Source organism: Myotis daubentonii, chromosome 17 (genome assembly GCF_963259705.1).
Source record: "Myotis daubentonii chromosome 17, mMyoDau2.1, whole genome shotgun sequence".
Taxonomy (NCBI): domain Eukaryota; kingdom Metazoa; phylum Chordata; class Mammalia; order Chiroptera; family Vespertilionidae; genus Myotis; species Myotis daubentonii.
Genome location: NC_081856.1, coordinates 15,606,441 through 15,624,602, shown reverse-complemented (window position 1 = coordinate 15,624,602; position 18,162 = coordinate 15,606,441). Strand labels below are relative to the sequence as shown.

Genomic DNA, 18,162 nt, shown 5'->3' with positions numbered 1-18,162 from the left:
TGCCTTTCACCACATCCACCAGCACCACAGCGGCTAGCTGCCTGGTTGGCCCCATGTTGACCTCGAAAGAGGCTTAGGCAGTGTCTCAATTCCTCTGCCAACATTGTTGTAGGATATTTTTTTTTCCATTTTTGATTCTCTGATGACCACAGGTGCACCAGAGAACATGCATTGCAGGCACGGTGGTGAGAACACGCCCAGGCTCAGCAGCTTGTTCTCAGGACTCAGCCACACCTGCATGTGAACGGTTCAGGTGGTGCTGATTCGAAACAAACACGACACTCACCTGCATGGCGATCCTCTTCAGCAGGGCGTGCTTCTGGACCTCGGCAATGTCCCCAACTGCCAAACCGATCTGAAGCACAACACGGCATTGCATCACGACCAGTGTAACGGCTCACGTCAAAATGCACTTACAGTCTCCCTGGATGCTGTCAGAGTGGCATGGAATTCACCAGCAGGGCCCTTGAACACTTTGTCCCACACCCCACGGGGAGCTGCGAAGCCTGTATAACTCCTAACAGCAGTGGCCATGGCGGTGGGTCCAGTAATGGCAAGTGTTATCATGAAAAGTTAAGACATAAAAATAAATCTGAAATTCATTTTAATTTCACGTAAAAATATGTTCTTTTGGGGGAGGATGGGAGTGATGTGATATCAAATGCCATTGGCAATAGCATGCACCATGCCTGGAAACTGCAGGAGTTTAGCATCTAAGGTGGACAACATGGAAAAGTTAAAACATTAAAATGAGGGAATGAAGAAATTTATATATTATGTATGTTTGGCTGTAAATGGTACACTTTAGGAGTGGGTGAGACTCTGGTAATACAAATCCTCCAGAAATCCATTCTGCTGGGCAGAATTAGGTGAGGGGAAGCTGTCAGCTCAGTTCTACTGAGTCCAAATTAACTCACTCTTCCACTGGGAGACACTCAGGGCCTATGTCTGCTGACCCCAACCCCTGCTTTCTTAGGCCGGAGAGGCTCACAGTCAAGTGAACTCCAGCTCTGTAAACAAGGGCTCTGTCCCTCCAGGTTACCACCACATGCCCAGTGCTTAGAGTAGTGCAGGACACATAGTAGGCACACAAAAAAGCTGCTGAATGAATGAGCAGTGAAAGTCTATTCCAGGTGTACAAATATAGTCAGCAAGTAGCTTTTACCTGGCAGGATAATGTTTTCTGTTATTAATTTGCAAGTCCTGTGATGAGCAGTCTCTCTGGTTTAGATCTTACATCAGAGGTGCTTGCCTGGCTCTGAAGACATCTGAGTCTGCTGAGCTGTGCGTCCCATAATTTATTAATACAAGTTATAAGCTTGTAAGCCTCATCATTTACTAATTAAAATAAGCAATACATTAATATTAAATGTTAATCAAATACTATTAATATTTAATAGTAGCTAACATTTGAATGCATATATGTTTTAAATTCTTCATATTAGCTCATTTCATCCTCACAATAACTTAGGAAGTAGGTTTTATTATTGTCTTTCTCTGATTTGTGTCCTCAAAACTATGATAACAGACTCCGGAGTTGGGGTGGGGTAGAAAGTCTGCCCAGCAGAGATGATGCCTGGCCTGAATGTTGAAAGGTGAGAAAGAGTTAACCAAGGTGGGGGGTTCCAGGAAATGGAGAGCAGACCCAGGAGGCAGGAGGAAAGCCTGGCACACCCAGTGACCGTGTGTGCTGCTGTGTGTCTGGGTAAAAGCTGCGGACAGTGGGGAGTTGGATGAAATCTGGGTGGGATCCGGATCATGAGGACCCTGTGTGCAGTGCTCATGCACTGAGGCTTTAGAAGAGTCATAGAAAAACCTTTGAAAGAGACACTGACGGGCCCAATTTTTCAGGATCAGGGCATCACTGTGGTGATAGTTTGTGGGAAGGATTAGACAGAGAAATGAGATGAGATGGAGGAACTCTTCAGCCTTCTGCAGCAGTAGGGATGAGGCACCACGAGGTGCGAGCTAAGAGGAAGTAGGTGGAGAGGCAAAGGTTTATTGGCAGAAATGAGGAAAAGGGGGCCGGGTGGGTGGAGAATATCGAGTCCGTCTGAGGAAGAACAGTGTCAGTCTTGGCCCTGGTAGGTCTGATTTTGCTCTGGGACAAGCCGGTGGTGAAGCTCACTGGGTGCCGGCCGTTCAGATCTGCGGGTGGCACCTACCTGTACTACCGCTAACCCAGGTTCTCCTCTGGACAATGGGCTTCCACACGGAAGTGAGTCTCAGAGACAAATGTGGGCTTCATGTCATTCTTTATTATTCTTAGTTGCCATCTTGTACTTTTCTATGTCACCAAAATAAAACTGGAGTTGTATCAAGTCAGTGAATCAAAACATTGCATAGTCTGTACTATCACTTTTTCTTTCTGGAAACACTGCCCAGCACGGTCCCTGGTGCAGAGTCAGGCTCCAAAAGTGTGGACTATGTGCACATTCGAGTAAATGAATAAGGAAAAAATGTGCCCTGTAATGCCAGCTGGGACTCTCCATGGACTTGGGATGCATTCCTGCCTGCATCAGCCAGGATGCTCAGGGCTGGACAAGTTCTCCTGGAAGGGCAAGGACATGTCCATATCTGCTGGGGGTAGCCAGCCTCTGACTTTTTAGAGGGGGCATCTGAATGCCACAAATACCTCTCACCCTCGCTCCCCACTTAAATCTCTGGTCCATGAGAGATTCAAGAGATGAGTTCTTCCTCCTTCACTCCATGAAGGTCTCTGCCTAATCTTTTCCTTCCCCTGCTCCCGGAAACCCTAACGCAGCACACACCATTCATCTTTATATCCTTATAGCATTTACCACCCCCACGACATCATGCTGCATACTTATCTGTTTACTGCTTGACTTCATGACTAGTTTATAATCATGTAGGGGCTGGGTATTGATCTGTCTGTGTCCCGGCATCTGGGTCAGTTTCTGCGTCACTTAGGAGATTCTTGATAAACATTTGCCAAGTGAATGCATCTTTGCATCCCCTGGGCCCCACGTTGTGCCTGGCACACTCAGGCCTCAGTGAAAGAATGGATTTCACAGGTGTCCCTTTTCCCTTCTTGGAGGGAGATAGGGGAGGCTCCGAATAATGATTGTGAAATGCCTCAAATGATCAGCAAACGGGAAATACAAGGATAAATTACTTACAAGTAAATTCATGAGGACGATTGGGACAAACATTGTGAAGGTAATGAGTTGTATAAAGGACAGAAGTGGATATGCCAGTTCATTTCTCAGAAACGGCTCTAGGAAGGCATCGCGATAATTAATGTCTCCTAGCATCATGCTGAAGGTCTGGACTATGGAAAGCAATGGAGTGCTGAAAGCATCCTGAGGAGAGACGGGAAGGGAACCATGAAATGCAAAATGCATATAATGAAAAATGGTTCCTGGAGAGTAAAATGATAAAAATCGTATTTAAAATATTTTTAAAGTCATAGGACTACAGCTACTAAAATACAGGGATAAAAACTACCAATAAACTGGTGGTAAAGTCATCAAAATAATCTTTTCTGCACACAAATCATCGTGCATTACACATAAACATTTTGACAATGGAAAAAAATCATGTAATAAGGCTATATTTCTCCTGCAGTGAATATCATTTGAATGCCAACATATCAGATAAAATGAAAGTATCCAAATATTGTTGTGTTATTATTGATATTATACACCATTGAGACTTCAGTATAAATATATATTCCCAATATTTACAGCAAGGAAATGAACCACAGGCACAACTCCTCACCTGTATACTCAGGAGGACGTAAAAGCTGAGTCCAAAGGCCAAAAGAAGGAAGACAAACACGACTGTGGACCTCAACAAAGTCTTCATAATTACCTCCAACATAACGATGAAAATCCCACAGTTCTCAAATCTAGGAAGATTTGAAAAATTAAAATATTTATTCACTTTTTTTTTCAAATGGAACTCGCATTTGACCCAATAATCCCACTTCTAGGAATATATCCCAAGAAATCAGAAACATCAATCAGAAAGGATATATGCACCCCTATGTTCATAGCAGCACAATTTATAATAGCTAAGATTTGGAAACAGACTAAATGCCCATCAGCAGATGAGTGGATTAAAAAACTGTGGTACATCTACACAATGGAATACTATGCTGCTGTAAAAAAGAAGGAACTCCTACCATTCCCAACAGTCTGGATGGACCTGGAGAGCATTATGCTAAGCAAAATAAGCCAGTCAGAGAAAGATAAATATTGCATTATCTCACTCATTTGTGGAATATAATGAACAACATAAACTGATGAACAAAAATAGATCCAGAGACAGAGAAGCATCGAACAGACCATCAAACCTCAGAGGGAAGGCGGGGGAGGGTTGGGGGAGGGGTAGAGGTCAACCAAAGGACTTATATGCATGCATATAAGCATAACCAATGGACAGAGACACAAGAGGGTGAGGGCATGTGCTGAGGGGGGCAGTAATGGGGTATTGCACAGACATATTAATACCTTTAGCAATAAAGAAAAAATAAAACTAAAAGACCTTGCAGGAAAAAAATACATTTATTCACTTTTCTGGTCCAGTGTATTTCATTCAGGGTCAATATTTATCATGCACTAGGCACTAGTTTCCACAGATGAGATAACTGAGGCCAGTTACTTTCCAAAATGAGACATGAGAATTCATGAAGCATCAAGTCTTATTTTCAATCCACTCACACTATCTGCCTTTTTCCTTTTCCTTTTCTCTTCTTGTTAATGTTTATCTTTCATTGTGTTACCACTTGACCAAAGTAGGAGAGAGAAATCATAGCTTCCCAGTATCCAAGATGCTGCTACCAGATGATGAGGGGATGAGAGAGACGAGTTGTGTGGTGCCTTGGTGGGGAGTGACGAAATGAGCTCATGCTCCTGGGGCATCTGTCGCAGGCACATACCCATGCTTCACTCTCCCATCCTTACAGCTCCCTACACTTTCCTGTGTCTCCCCAGCAACCTACACTGTGAAATGTCTGGGTAGATGATGGGTGTCTTCTGACCACTAACTTGTATTTTCCCTTTGACAAGACACCCTGTTAAAAGGGGAGTCAAAAGATTTTAAAGCTGAAAGAGACATCAGAGGACTTAGAAGCTCAGTTCCCAGAGACATCCAGGACCTCGCTCAGGTCACTAATAAGTGACAAAGCCAACAGAGTGGCACTGCCTGGACCTATCTTGATGCCTCTTGCCTTCCAGGTCAGAGCTCTTCCTACCAGATCCTGTCCTTTTGGGGGTTGGGGATCAGCCCCTCTGCACTGTGCTCAGGGCAGCAATGCAGACCTATGGTGGGGAAAGCGCTGCCCCAGGGTTGGACCGACTTTGGTAAAATGCCGACATCTGACTTACCAGCTGAGATCTTGGGCTAGTTACTAACTCAGTGCCTCAGCTTCTTCTTTTATAGACTGTGAGTAATAACATTTACCGCTTGTTATTGTAAAGATTGTGTGAAATAACATTTTTAAAAATCCTCACCTGAGGATATGTTTAGAGAGAGAGAGAGACAGAGACAGAAAGAAAGAGAGAGATAAACATTGATGTGAGAGAGAAACATATATGGGATCGAACCAGAAACGTAGGCATGTGCCCTGTCTGGGAATCAAACCAGCAACCTTTTGGGGTACAAGACGATGCTACAAAGAACTGAGCCACCGGCCAGGGCTGAAATAACACATGTAACTCACCAGCAGCAAGTGTGGGAGGCCGGGGAGCCTGGTCCTCCTTTCCTCTCTAGAATTAGTTTTGGGGTTGACATTTTTCCCTCCTATCACTATTACTCACCATACCTAACACTTCCTTTTAATTGTTTTAATCTAAAGTAAGTAATTATCAAATAATACCAGGCAAAACAAGAATAGCCAATACTTTCATACCCATTTACTCCCACATTTAATCTAGATTTGACTAGACTGGTGGGTCTGGATTCGAGGTGATTTTTCCACCCAGAGAATAACTGGCAATTATCTAGAGAAATGTTTTATTGTCACACGGGTGGGGGAAGGTTACTACTGGTATCTAGCGGAGAGGCCAGGGATGCTACTAAACATCCTACAGTGCACAGGACAGAGCCCCACAATAAAAATTATCTGGTCCCAAATTTCAGTAGTGCCAAGGTTGAGAGAAACCTGGTCTACACTCTGAACTCCAAACCTCCCTCCCCTTTTCCTTAATAATATAAAAGATATCCTCACAGTTTACAACATTGGAAAAGGAAGAAGCCAGTTACATATTTATGGGACTTAAAATAGCTCTTTTTTATATTAAACATGCCTAAAGGATGTTTAAAGGACATAGAGATCATTGAAGCCAGTTTTACCTCTGAAGATACATTAAGAAGTTCATCCAATAGAAGTAAATGGCAATTGCTCCACATTGCCACTGCACATGAGCTGGTATACTGATGAACAAGGGTGACACGAAAATGATGCTCGTTGTGTAGATAACCCATTCAGTTCCATTGCTCTGATCCAGTAAGTAATTCCTTTTCTGGGGTTAAAAAAAAATGAAGAATTATCCCATGTAGAGATCAAGACCTGACATCTTATGGATGGATATATATTTGCAATGAGTCACAAGAGTTTTTCGTTGTTGCAGCTGGGGATTTAGGACCAAGGAGCCAGCTCCTGCCATCCTGGACTGAACTGCGCTCTTGGTTCGTATCATTGTTGGAGGTAGCCCAGCCTCTTCTATTGACTTGGCACCTAGGCAGTCTGATGCCTCTACAAGTTTCTGGGCTTTCCCCATAGAGTCCACTTCATCCTAAGGAAAAATCTGGGGATGGAGGACTGCAGGTTGGCTTTGTAATTCCTTTCTGCCTGTATATAGACATGCATGTGGAATTCCCAGGATACAAAGCAACTCATTCTGCTTCTAAGGAGGTTTGAGACCTGTGCTAAGACTAAATTACCATACCGATTTGGTGTATTTTCTATTCTTAAAGGTGTCATGTAGAATAGGCCATTATCAATAAGAACATGTGGAGACCAAATCTGTAGTTCTCATGTTTGAAAATGACAAGAGATATTATATAATATGCCCTAAATCATTTAACATACAATAGAACAATACAATCTAACTCTCAGAAATGTGACAATTTACTGAAACTGTATACATATAAAAGTACTTGGCAATGTATATGTAAAACAAATGCAAAGCACTATTATCATCATGCAAATACCCATGTACTCATATGATGTAGAGAGGTACATTTCCATAGAAAATGAGGTATTGTGTAAAAGATATAAAACATAGACAGTAACATGCACAAAAAGTATACTCCAAAAGTGAATAATAAAAGACTGATGCCATTTATCAACCCAAGCAAGGACCTACAGGCAATTTACATAATCCTTGTGTCTGATCTGAACTTGGTTCATCCATTTTAAGAAGTAAAGTAGAAAGTAAAAAGTATGATAAAAAGTTCCCCAATTTTATTATAACTTGACATTTTATGCAATAAATAAAGTATTCCTTTTAGAAGAGGAATAAAAAAACAAACACATTTGCAATGGAGTCTTGGCCCAAGTAAGTTCTTTATAAACAGTTACATTCAAAATTAGAAAATTCAAAATCTACCTTTTATGCCAGCAAAATATTAAGTCGCTATCAGAGAAAACACAGAAAAAGTCATGTGTAGCCAGACAGACCCACATGGACTTGTCATTCTGGACTAACTTGGCTTCAGGTGTGTCAACAGGCACCGTCCAGGGCAGAGAGTGTATCTAACATCCTGTGATTTCTACACCTGGAGAAGTTTATGCTTGGTATTTCCAATCTATACATTTTTCCAGGTATGTGATTTTATTCTGACATTAAAATATTTATTCTGCATATTAAAATATTTACTACATTAATTTGCATTCTGCATATTAAAATATTTCCAATTTTAGAGATACAAAATGTATTGTTTACCTGTTGGAAAATCTGGACCAGTTCTTTGCAATATCCAAATAAGCTTGATAAAAAAACTAAAATCATACAAACTTTTATAGAATATGAATCCTGAAACAAAAAAATAATGTAAGCACTTACAAGGGTATACATTAAAACAACACAAATTTCTTAATAATTTCCACTATTACATATTTATTTTGTTATTCTTTTGCTTCATTTCTATGTACTGTCCATATTTGCTTTAAACAGAAAATTACTGTGATGCCAATATAAAGAAGACACATATTCATTTTATAATGTCCTAAGACAGGTTCAGAAATTGCCAATGGAATTCCAAAGGAATATGAACCTATGCAAAAAATTATTTTACTCTGGTAAAATGTGCATAATATAAAATTTATCATTTTGAGAGTTTTACATTTTATCTTTACATTTACATTTTAAAATGTACACTTCTGTAGCATTCAGTACATTCACAGTGTTACACACCATCATCACCATCTAGTTCCATAACTTTCTCATCACCCCAAAGGGAAACCCTGTACCCACTGAGCATCACTCCCCTCTCCCTACAATCCCTGGCAGCCACACACCTGCTTTCTTGGACACCGATTTTAAAGTTTTCTATTTCAGCATTCAAGCTAGCATCTCATACATGTCAATTTCTTTAAATTAATTACGAACTCATTTACTGACCCATTTATTTATATTCTCTCTCACTTCACAAAGGACTTTAGGAGAAATTGTTAGCATATATGAATCCTATAGGCTATTTATAATAATAAGAGTCCTGGTATTTCAAACTTATAATAGGGCTAATATTATTAGGGAAAAAACACACTTTTTAATAACCTTTTCTTTTAAAAGGTTGAAATATGAAAATAAGTGGAAAAATACCTTGGTGTCTAATATTTCTAAATGATCATTAGTTTCATTGATGATTCCAGTTGAGTTGAAAGCCATACCTGGCTTTATATTGACAACAAGAAAGGTCATAGGCAGGAGACCAAGGCAATAAGATCCTAGGTTCATAATATGGGCTCTAAACCCATAAGCCAACCTACAAAAGAAAATAAGTAAACCATAATTGAGGAATTTCAACAAAAATATTTCCTTAAGATACCGTGGAAAAAGTAGTTATGATCTTTCTCAGAAATCTATTTGGTAAATCAACTGAACTTTAGAACCAAGAAGACCTTCGAATTCATATTTTTTCATTTTCAAAAAAGGAATCACAACTTCCCAGTAAGTCATGAGTTACTTAAAAATCTCTCACCAATTAATGGAAGAGCCGAGACATTAGCTCATATCTACTAATTCCATGTTGGCTCTTCCCAGGAACACACCTCTCACTTCATTCATGTCCACTAAACTGCAGGGCCCAGGAGAGCCTCTCATTGTCTTATATAGTGGCTTCCCCTCACCCCAAAATATGTCACTTAATGTAAAAAATAAACATCATCATCATTTTAATACCAAAATACGCCTTCAACACATTTCTTTTTCAAACATGAAAATACCATTTAAACATAATTATTTAGAAGACTTTTAATAAAATTAATGGAGATATTATTAAAAAAAGAAATACTACCTAATACCCACCATTTCATAAGTAAATATTCTTTGCACACAGGATGGTTGAGAAGCTCTATGCGGTTATGGTGTACCATTGTCTGAGAAATAAAAATAGATCCATAAAAATACAACCATATGAAGCAATCAAGTATAAATTAAGCTTCTTGTTTGCTGGCTTTATAAATTTACCTGATATTACAAAAGTAACAACTGTTTGTTTTAGAAAATTTGAGAAACCAAAGTTCTATCAAGAATATATTTAAAACACACACACACACACACACACACACACACAGGCTAGAGAGAACCATTTTATAGAGGTGCAAGTATTTGATTCAGTTTGTCTATTTCATTTTCTCACTAGTTAAAGCAATCAGCTTTTCAATCTTATACAAATTACAACTGGAAAGGACATTTAGGATAAATAAGCAAAAGCTACACCCTTGGTCTTTCCTTGAAGAAACCCAGGCTTATCTTTCTGGAAGCATTTTAAATAGTAAAGTACACATAACAGTGGTTAAATTAGCCTGTATTTTATAAGTTGTCATGAGTTATTGGAGCTACTAATATCTATCTCAATATTGATTTTTAATTTTCAATAAATTCATAGAGGAAGTGATGTTAGCAAGATGGTGGACGAGGAAGCCCCAGAGCCTCCTTCATCCACTGAGACAACAGTGAGTAGCCGTGTCCTTTCACACCAGGAGCTCATCACACACCTGTCACCTGCTTCCTGTGCAGTAGTTTCCTTAGTCTGAAACGCTGGTTTAGACAGAAGTAGGTCAGCCTCATGGCTTTTATTGCCTCATCTGCTAGGAATGTGCAAGAACTCTTTGGATTAAGAACTGGTTTAGAACAAGTCTCTTGGGAAATTTGGGTCCATTCTGAGCATGTAGGGTTTGCTCTCTGATTGCATTTCCTCTTCCAGAAGGATCTAAGAGCTTCTGAAAGTCAGAGTTTACCTTGGGGCCAGTGGTCAGCTGAACTTGGAAGCTATGACTGTTAAATATCAAGCCCCGCATTTTCCTCTGATTTACACTGGAGCAAACTCTTAAATCTGTGTGTCTGTATTTAGGTGGACAGTCCATGTTGTCCCTGGTGTATTGGATTCTGGGTTGGGACAGGTTTAACATGACCATGAGGACGAAAGTGATCAAGAGTGTGGAACTTTAAGGAGACCAAATTATAGCAATTGTGGAAAATTACTGCTTTTTTTTTTTTTTTTTTACTAAAAATAAAGGTTGGGGCCACATGACAGACAGACATAAAACTATAAATCTGGAATTCTCTCCAGGTCCCTTCCTGAACTGTAATACCAAAACACTGCAGAGCCCATGTAGAAATTACCTGGATAATGAAAACACTAGACTTACATTGATGGTTGTGAGAGGCTCATATGTAACATCCTGTGCATTTTTTTTCGTGAATTCTAATGGGCATTGAAGATATCTGAAATTATACTCGATCTATAGGAGATAAAATTTTTAAAGTCTTAGTCTAGTATAGACCCACAACTGTCCTTGACAAATCACAAACACAAGCCTACAATTCTGTTGAAAATTAAATGATTCAAATAAAAGTTGAGTCATCTCATCTGAACAAAAGTAAATTAACTTATTGCATATTACTTTAAAAAAAATATCCTAGGAAGCTGTTATTCGATTGATTTTTAACTCATAATCATTGATTTTTAACTCATAGTCATAGTCACTTACACCCAATTTAATTCTTCAGGCAATACAATACAAAACAATTAAGATATTAGGAGGAAACTGAGGATCTAAGAAGTAAATTATCTCATAAGTAGGAAATAGAGTAATCTTACAAATGAAGATAATATTTACCACCTTTTGAGATTGGGGAACTCTACTAATACCTTTAATATACTTTAAAGAATTATAATAAAATAAACTTCAAATTGTTATGGTAAAATAAGCTTACATGGTAGTCTCGGCAGGACTTGTCTTCCGTGGAGGGTGTCATGCAGCAATCTAAAAGCACCTTTGGGAGGAAAAGTGGCTAAGATATTTGACAGGAGAGTGGAGAGGAGACAGGATTTGATCCCATCTCTAAAACAATACCTGAGACATCCCTTCCCTTCTTTTGCTTCTTGCACCTCCAAGGTAAACTATAACCCATGTCATTCATGAACGAAGTTTAAAAAATAAAATATTAACCACTGCACACAGAAATTAACGTGATTCAGTAAAATACCATCCACTTTGAGAAACAAAGTACATTTGCTAAAATGTAAGAAATCTTCCACTGGTTTTGCCCAAGATTTGGCATCTTTCTGGGCTTCTAGAGAATATGTAGATACTTGAGGATTCATTTGCCCAGCACCTTGTAGTGATCATTTCTTGTCCCTAATCCGCTTCCAGGGGAGCCCTGGGGTCTTTGGCCTAGTTCCTATCTGCATTGCTCGAACCTGATACTGTGTTTGCTTCTGTACCTCGCTTGCTGAGCACTGGGACTGACACGGTCTTCATCTAGAGCAGCATGGCCAAGGCAGCGCGGGATAATGTTACAAGGAGAAATTCTGCAGGCACTCCAAATGCTTCTTCTTTACTCTTCACAGTTTGGATACAGGCATATATAGAGAAATATCACTCTACTACCAGGGGAGCAATTGCACAAGGCGGACAATACATGGCAACTAACACTGGGCCTTAGAGCTGAATGTACAAAAGGAGGAGGCAGGAGAGGTGGGAGGGTGCCCCACCCAAAGGAGCAGCTGCTACACTGGCACAGCAATTCCTGCCTTGTGTGCAGGGAGGCCCAGTCACCAGATCTTCTGATTTTTACAGGAAGCCAGATAGATATCTAGATCTTTAAGGGGGGGGCCTCCTAGTTTTAAATGTTAGCTACTAATGCAAATTTGAAACAATAACATGCATTCCATTAAAAACAATTAGAGGATTTGTTCAGCCAGCAATTGCCATTAGTAATCTCTGCTCTAGACTTGGATTATTTGAATAAAAAAAAAATTGGTTGCCCATATTTTCTGTATTCCACATAACAATTGGATTCTTTAATTCAAATAGGTCCTTCCTAAATATTTGTTGGCTTGTGGGAAACTAGAAACTTTTTAAAGATGGAAATTGCTACTATTTAGGTTGTGATTACAACAGTAAATCCTCACATTATATTATATACCAAGCATATACCCAGAAGGAGTTTTGTTTGGAGAGCTTACTTTCATGCATTCGGGGAGGTATTCTACCATTTCCATGACTGGACATTTGTTGCTTGGAGAATTATGACTAAAAGCCTTAAAACATTCTTCCCATCTGTAAAACAAAATAATTAAAAAAAAAACAAACCACGAGTCTTAATTCTTTTGTTCGGCACAACCACAAAGCTACCAGCTGATACTCAAGATTGTATCTTTATGAGAAACCTGAATTGATTACAATGGAACCAATATTTGAACCAAGATGAATCCATGAATAAGGGTCCTTGTCCATTAATGGGAATTAGAAATGTGGGCAAATTCCAGGATGGTTGTTATCATCGCTTTTCTCTTTCTCTAAATGCCTTCTAGAAAAGGTAGGCTTTTGCCTTCTTTTTTTTCCTGAGATCGTAAATTGGTCATGTTGGGTAGATATTCACACATTCACATACATGGGATAGCAACAAGAATACAGGATATTTTGCATCTAATCCATTTATTCATCATGTATTGAATTAAACTACAAAGTAACATGGGTCAAGTATGTTAACAAGCACGGGTCCTGCCAGAACATTGCAGAGTCTGCCCCTTTCTTCATTTCCATCCAGGAAGACGGGATAAGATACTTACGATACCAAAAAGGAAATAGATCTACAACAGGAAGTAAAGAAAAGCCCATATGTTACCCCCAGAGCCAATCTATGTCATAGGAGACTAGTTCTAAAAACTACTCAGACAGATTTTCTGTTAACCCTATCAGCAACTCCATCTAGAGCAGCGGTTCTCAACCTGTGGGTCGCGACCCCTTTGGGGGTCGGACGACCCTTTCACAGGGGTTGCCTAAGACCATCGGAAAACACATATTGAATATATAATTACATATTGTTTTTGTGATTAATTACTAGGCTTTAATTATGTTCAATTTGTAACAATGAAAATACATCCTGCATATCAGATATTTACATTACGATTCATAACAGTAGCAACATTACAGTTATGAAGTAGCAACGAAAATAATTTTATGGTTGGGGGTCACCACAACATGAGGAACTGTATTAAAGGGTCACGGCATTAGGAAGGTTGAGAACCACTGATCTAGAGCAGTGGTCAGCAAACTGCGGCTTGGCAAACTGCAGCTCGCGAGCCACATGCGGCTCTTTGGCCCCTTGAGCGTGGCTCTTCCACAAAATACCGGCTATTCCACAAAATACTGACTTCTGAGCATGGGCCAAGAAGTTTCAATTGCACTGTACTTGCGTGCCCACACGTGGCATTTTGTGGAAGAGCCACGCTCAAGGGGCCAAGGAGCTGCATGTGGCTCGCGAGGTGGGGTTTGCCGACCATGTATTTCGAGTATCTGCACAGTCAGTAGAAAACTTACGGTTGCACACTTGCATTGATGGGTGCTTCAAAAGAATGATCAGCCAGGGATCCTGAGATGTCCCATGTTCATGAACACAGGCCTTATCTGCCTGGAACATGAGATGGTTCACCTCTGTGTGCACTACTGGGTGACACTGGGCCCTTGTGATTATATAGAAAAACTTCGGCACAAGAAGTGGAAAAACCACCCTCCAACTTCATCATAAAAACTCCTGGGAATCTGGTTCAAAAACCCACTGCCACAAAAGACCATGAGTTAAGGAAGATTCCATTAGATGGCACTAATCACAATAACTTGGAGAATATGTTCAGCAACATCCAGTTTTGGGGGTTCTGTTGGCAGGAGAATGTCAGGGAAGCTCAGATAGGGCAGGGCACAGCCTGCTTGACAATGACCATGGTGCCAGACACAACAATGCCCGAACCCCTGAGTCTCCCAAGTCAGCCACGACGGCGGTCCAAGCTCCCATGATGTAGAAATTGAAACTGAAGATCAGAGTTCAAACAAAATGTCTGCTGTCACCCAAAGAGTTCATTAAACATTTTCTGTAAGTGGGTGGTGTTCTCAGTGGTTAGAGCAGAGGGTCTGCAGGGCATATAAGGCCCACAAAATCATTTTGTCTGGCCCTGCCAAGATATTAGCAGTGAGTTAATTAATTGTTGGATAATTTTGTATGGGCTGAGAATGATATGATAAATATCCAAATGACCATTAGCAGAGAAAAGGTTCCCCACCCCTGAGTTAGAGCGTCAGCCCAAGCACCAAAGAGTTATGGGTTCAATTTCTGATCAAGGGCACGTACCTGGATTGCAGGTTTGATACCCCCAGGCTGGTCAGGGCTCTCATGCGGGAGGCAACCAATCAACGTATCTCTCTCACATCTATGTTTCTTTCTCTCTTCTCCCCTTCCCTCCCTCCCTTCCACTCTCTCTAAAAATCAATGGGAAAATATCCTCAGGTAAGGATTAACAACAACAACAAAAAAATGTTGACTAACAGCTGAAACTTATTCTCTTTCTGTTTCCTCTCAGGCTGTGAACTATCCCTCATGCCCGGGACACTCAAGGCCATGGACAGGAAGACAGCGCACCTTCTGTTCCTGATGGTCATAAGAACCACCTCCTTCCTCTTGTTGTGAATGGCCAGGTGCAGAAAGGAGGCCTGCTGCCGGTTCAGGAGGATGTCAGCGTCATAGCTCAGGAGGAGGGCGGCAGCCTTGGCGTGGCCTTCCCTTGCAGCCAAGTGCAGCGCTGTGTTCTTTTAGAGGAAAAAGAAAGGAAATGCAATGACAATGGCTCATCGTCCCTTGGCTATTTTACTGCCATGTTTCATTGTTGAACTGTTTAAAAGAAATGAGTAATAAAACTAACCATTCAATACCAAAAATACATACAATTTAAAACTGGTGGTCAGAATCCAGCTTCAAAATAATGAGTTTATAGTTCAAGCATGGTGTGTGTGTGGGGAGACGGGGGGCGGGGGGAGCCGAATGTGTGTATGTGAATTCCAACTGGTTGTTTTGCCTTGTTTTTTTGCAGTGGAATGACTCCAGGAGGACAAAGGACAAGCTCTCTGGGTAAGGATGCTGCAATGAACACAGAAGAAAATACTTCTGGGAGATTTATTATTTCGTAGAGCAGCGGTTCCCAGATTTTGGGCTTTCACAGGCTTGCAATCTTTTGTTTTGCTACATAAAGGCATTTTTAGAAAGCAATGACAATTTTCTATCATTTCATGAAAGAATTTAGATCCAATACTTGACCCCACAAAAAGGAGGAAGAACATCATAGTAGAATAAAGTGTAGTCCTTCAAGTCAAATACACTTGGTTTTAGGAAGACTTACCCCTCGCCTCTTCATTTTTCTCAGTTCACCAGAGTGGTGGAAATTTTATCATCAGTCCACACAGACCCCTGAGCCAGTTTCTGCGAGACTGAAGAGGTGTCCTCAACACACACCCACCCCTTAGCATTCTCCATACTCTGTTCCCCTTTCACATGTTCCTCTCTAAGGGTCAGCATAGTAAGAGCCCAATAAAAGGCTATGAACAGGGCAAGGAAAGGAACAGGGTGGCTAAGCAGACTTCCTTACAATTTTTGAAGTTTCTTATATGCCAAGATTTGGGGTGGGAATGAAGAACACAATACGTACCCCATCTTCATCAACCTGATCGGTTGTGCACCTCAAATTAGTGTCAAGAATGACCTTCATGGTCTGAGTGTACCCGCCCAAGGAAGCGTGATGCAAAGCAGTCCAGCCACTGTGGTCACTGTTAAAGAGATAAGAAAAGACGTGTGCATTCCCCTTACAGCTGAAACGTGGGACGGCACGCCACCCATTTGAAAGGTAGGTCTTATCAGACCAAAAAAAAAAAAAAAGCAATCTAAGTTCTAGGAACTAAATATTTATTACATATTTATAACAAATGAGCTCACTTCAAGCCTAATGAATGGTCTTAAATGATGTACCTATAATGTGATTCACATATTTTTTAATTTAGCCAATTAAAATATAAAAGTATATAAATATAATATCAGAAACTTGCGGGGGGGGGCGGTTTGAAACTAAAGTTAGCATGTCTTTATCAGACATATTTTTCCCAAGGCTGTAATGTACTTATATACATGATTTTAAATCTTGTTTCTTCTTTCATTGAGCATTATATCAAAAATCTCCATGATGGCCCTAACCGGTTTGGCTCAGTGGATTGAGCGTCGGCCTGCGGACTCAAGGGTCCCAGGTTCGATTCTGGTCAAGGGCATGTATCTTGGTTGTGGGCACATCCCCAGTGGGGAGTGTGCAGGAGGCAGCTGATCGATGTTTCTCTCTCATCGATGTTTCTAACTCTCTATCCCTCTCCTTTCCTCTCTGTAAAAAATCAATAAAATATATTTAAAAAAATAAATCTCCATGATGGTGGTATTAGTCTTCATGACCACTAGATATTACTACTACTAATGATAATAATAATAATATCATCTTGTAATACATGACTATAAGATAACTTAGTGCCACTTAGTTTACTAAGCGTTCAGGTTCAAAGATATGTTTCCTCTGTGCTCTTAAAGATGCTTACTTAATTCCTTTGTTGTTTTTTATGTGTGTGTGTTTTAAAATTTATTTTTATTGATTACAGAGAGAGGAATGAAGAGGGAAAGACAGACCTCCTGGTTCATAGGTCGACGCTCAACCATTGAGCCACGCTGCCCGGGCCTTACTTAATCCCTTTGGAAAATGTTTGTCTTTTCTCACAGAAATTTAGTATTAACTACAATGAAGGCTTGACATTTTTCCAAATTATATATAGAAAAAAGTGTGAGATCCTGACACAATTTAATTTCAATGCCAGTGAACAACTGTGTGAGGGTGCAAGAGCCACTTCGCTATTTCAGTGATGATGTAATTAAGTAACCACTCTCTGGCCTGGCCCACTGGGGTCCCCTCTGCAGGTCGCTGCCTGGTGTTCCCATGGGAGCAGGTAGGAACGAGCAGAGCATGCAGTTCCCAGCTGCATCATGATGTTGCTGGGACTGACAGTCTGATAAAGAAATGGGATTTTGAACATTAGCTTAATGAGCTCTTTGCTCATTCACCTGGGTGACATTAGCAGCTAGCTCATCATATGTCTATAAAACTTTTCTGGGGTTTTACAAAGATGTCATTTAATTATGCTACTTTTTATTATGCGTAATTATTTTAATTTGGTTTTGCACCTTGTGTGAGAGTTAAGTATAATGAAATTCAGGGGTATTTTATATCTCATGTTGTGGTTTAAAGGCCACTTTTTATGTGTACCATTCATCAGATGGAATGAAAAGTAGTCTTTGCATTTGTATGGGGTGTGCATACATGTACACACACAGTTTTATACCTGCATTAAAAGACGGTAGCGTGATGATGAAATAAAATATGAGGAACTGTATTTCAAAGCTCCTGGGAGCTACTATGCACAAAGCCATTTATTCTGTGACCCTGAACTTCAACTCTGTAAATCTCAGTATCTTCATTCATCAGTTGGCAATAACATTGACTTCTCTTTCAATATTTCAGAGGTCACAAATGTTTCAAGGAGTAAATTAGATAAAAGTACGTAGGGAGATAGAAAGTTAGGTACCATAATTAAAAATAAAATAGAAA

General features: G+C 40.1%; 1 protein-coding gene across 1 annotated transcript in view; it reads right to left on the bottom strand.

Annotated features, from left to right (window-relative positions):
- TRPA1 (transient receptor potential cation channel subfamily A member 1) overlaps positions 1-18,162 on the bottom strand; it is a 49,771-nt gene that overhangs the window by 4,340 nt on the left and 27,269 nt on the right. The window contains exons 14-25 of the mRNA XM_059672891.1: positions 16,177-16,294; positions 15,117-15,283; positions 12,667-12,760; positions 11,412-11,471; positions 10,844-10,936; positions 9,498-9,568; positions 8,793-8,955; positions 7,914-8,003; positions 6,319-6,488; positions 3,742-3,871; positions 3,141-3,323; positions 287-355 (exon numbers count right to left, since the gene is read on the bottom strand). Coding sequence (XP_059528874.1) covers positions 287-355; positions 3,141-3,323; positions 3,742-3,871; positions 6,319-6,488; positions 7,914-8,003; positions 8,793-8,955; positions 9,498-9,568; positions 10,844-10,936; positions 11,412-11,471; positions 12,667-12,760; positions 15,117-15,283; positions 16,177-16,294 — 1,408 coding nt within the window. The remainder of the gene's footprint in view (positions 1-286; positions 356-3,140; positions 3,324-3,741; positions 3,872-6,318; positions 6,489-7,913; positions 8,004-8,792; positions 8,956-9,497; positions 9,569-10,843; positions 10,937-11,411; positions 11,472-12,666; positions 12,761-15,116; positions 15,284-16,176; positions 16,295-18,162) is intronic.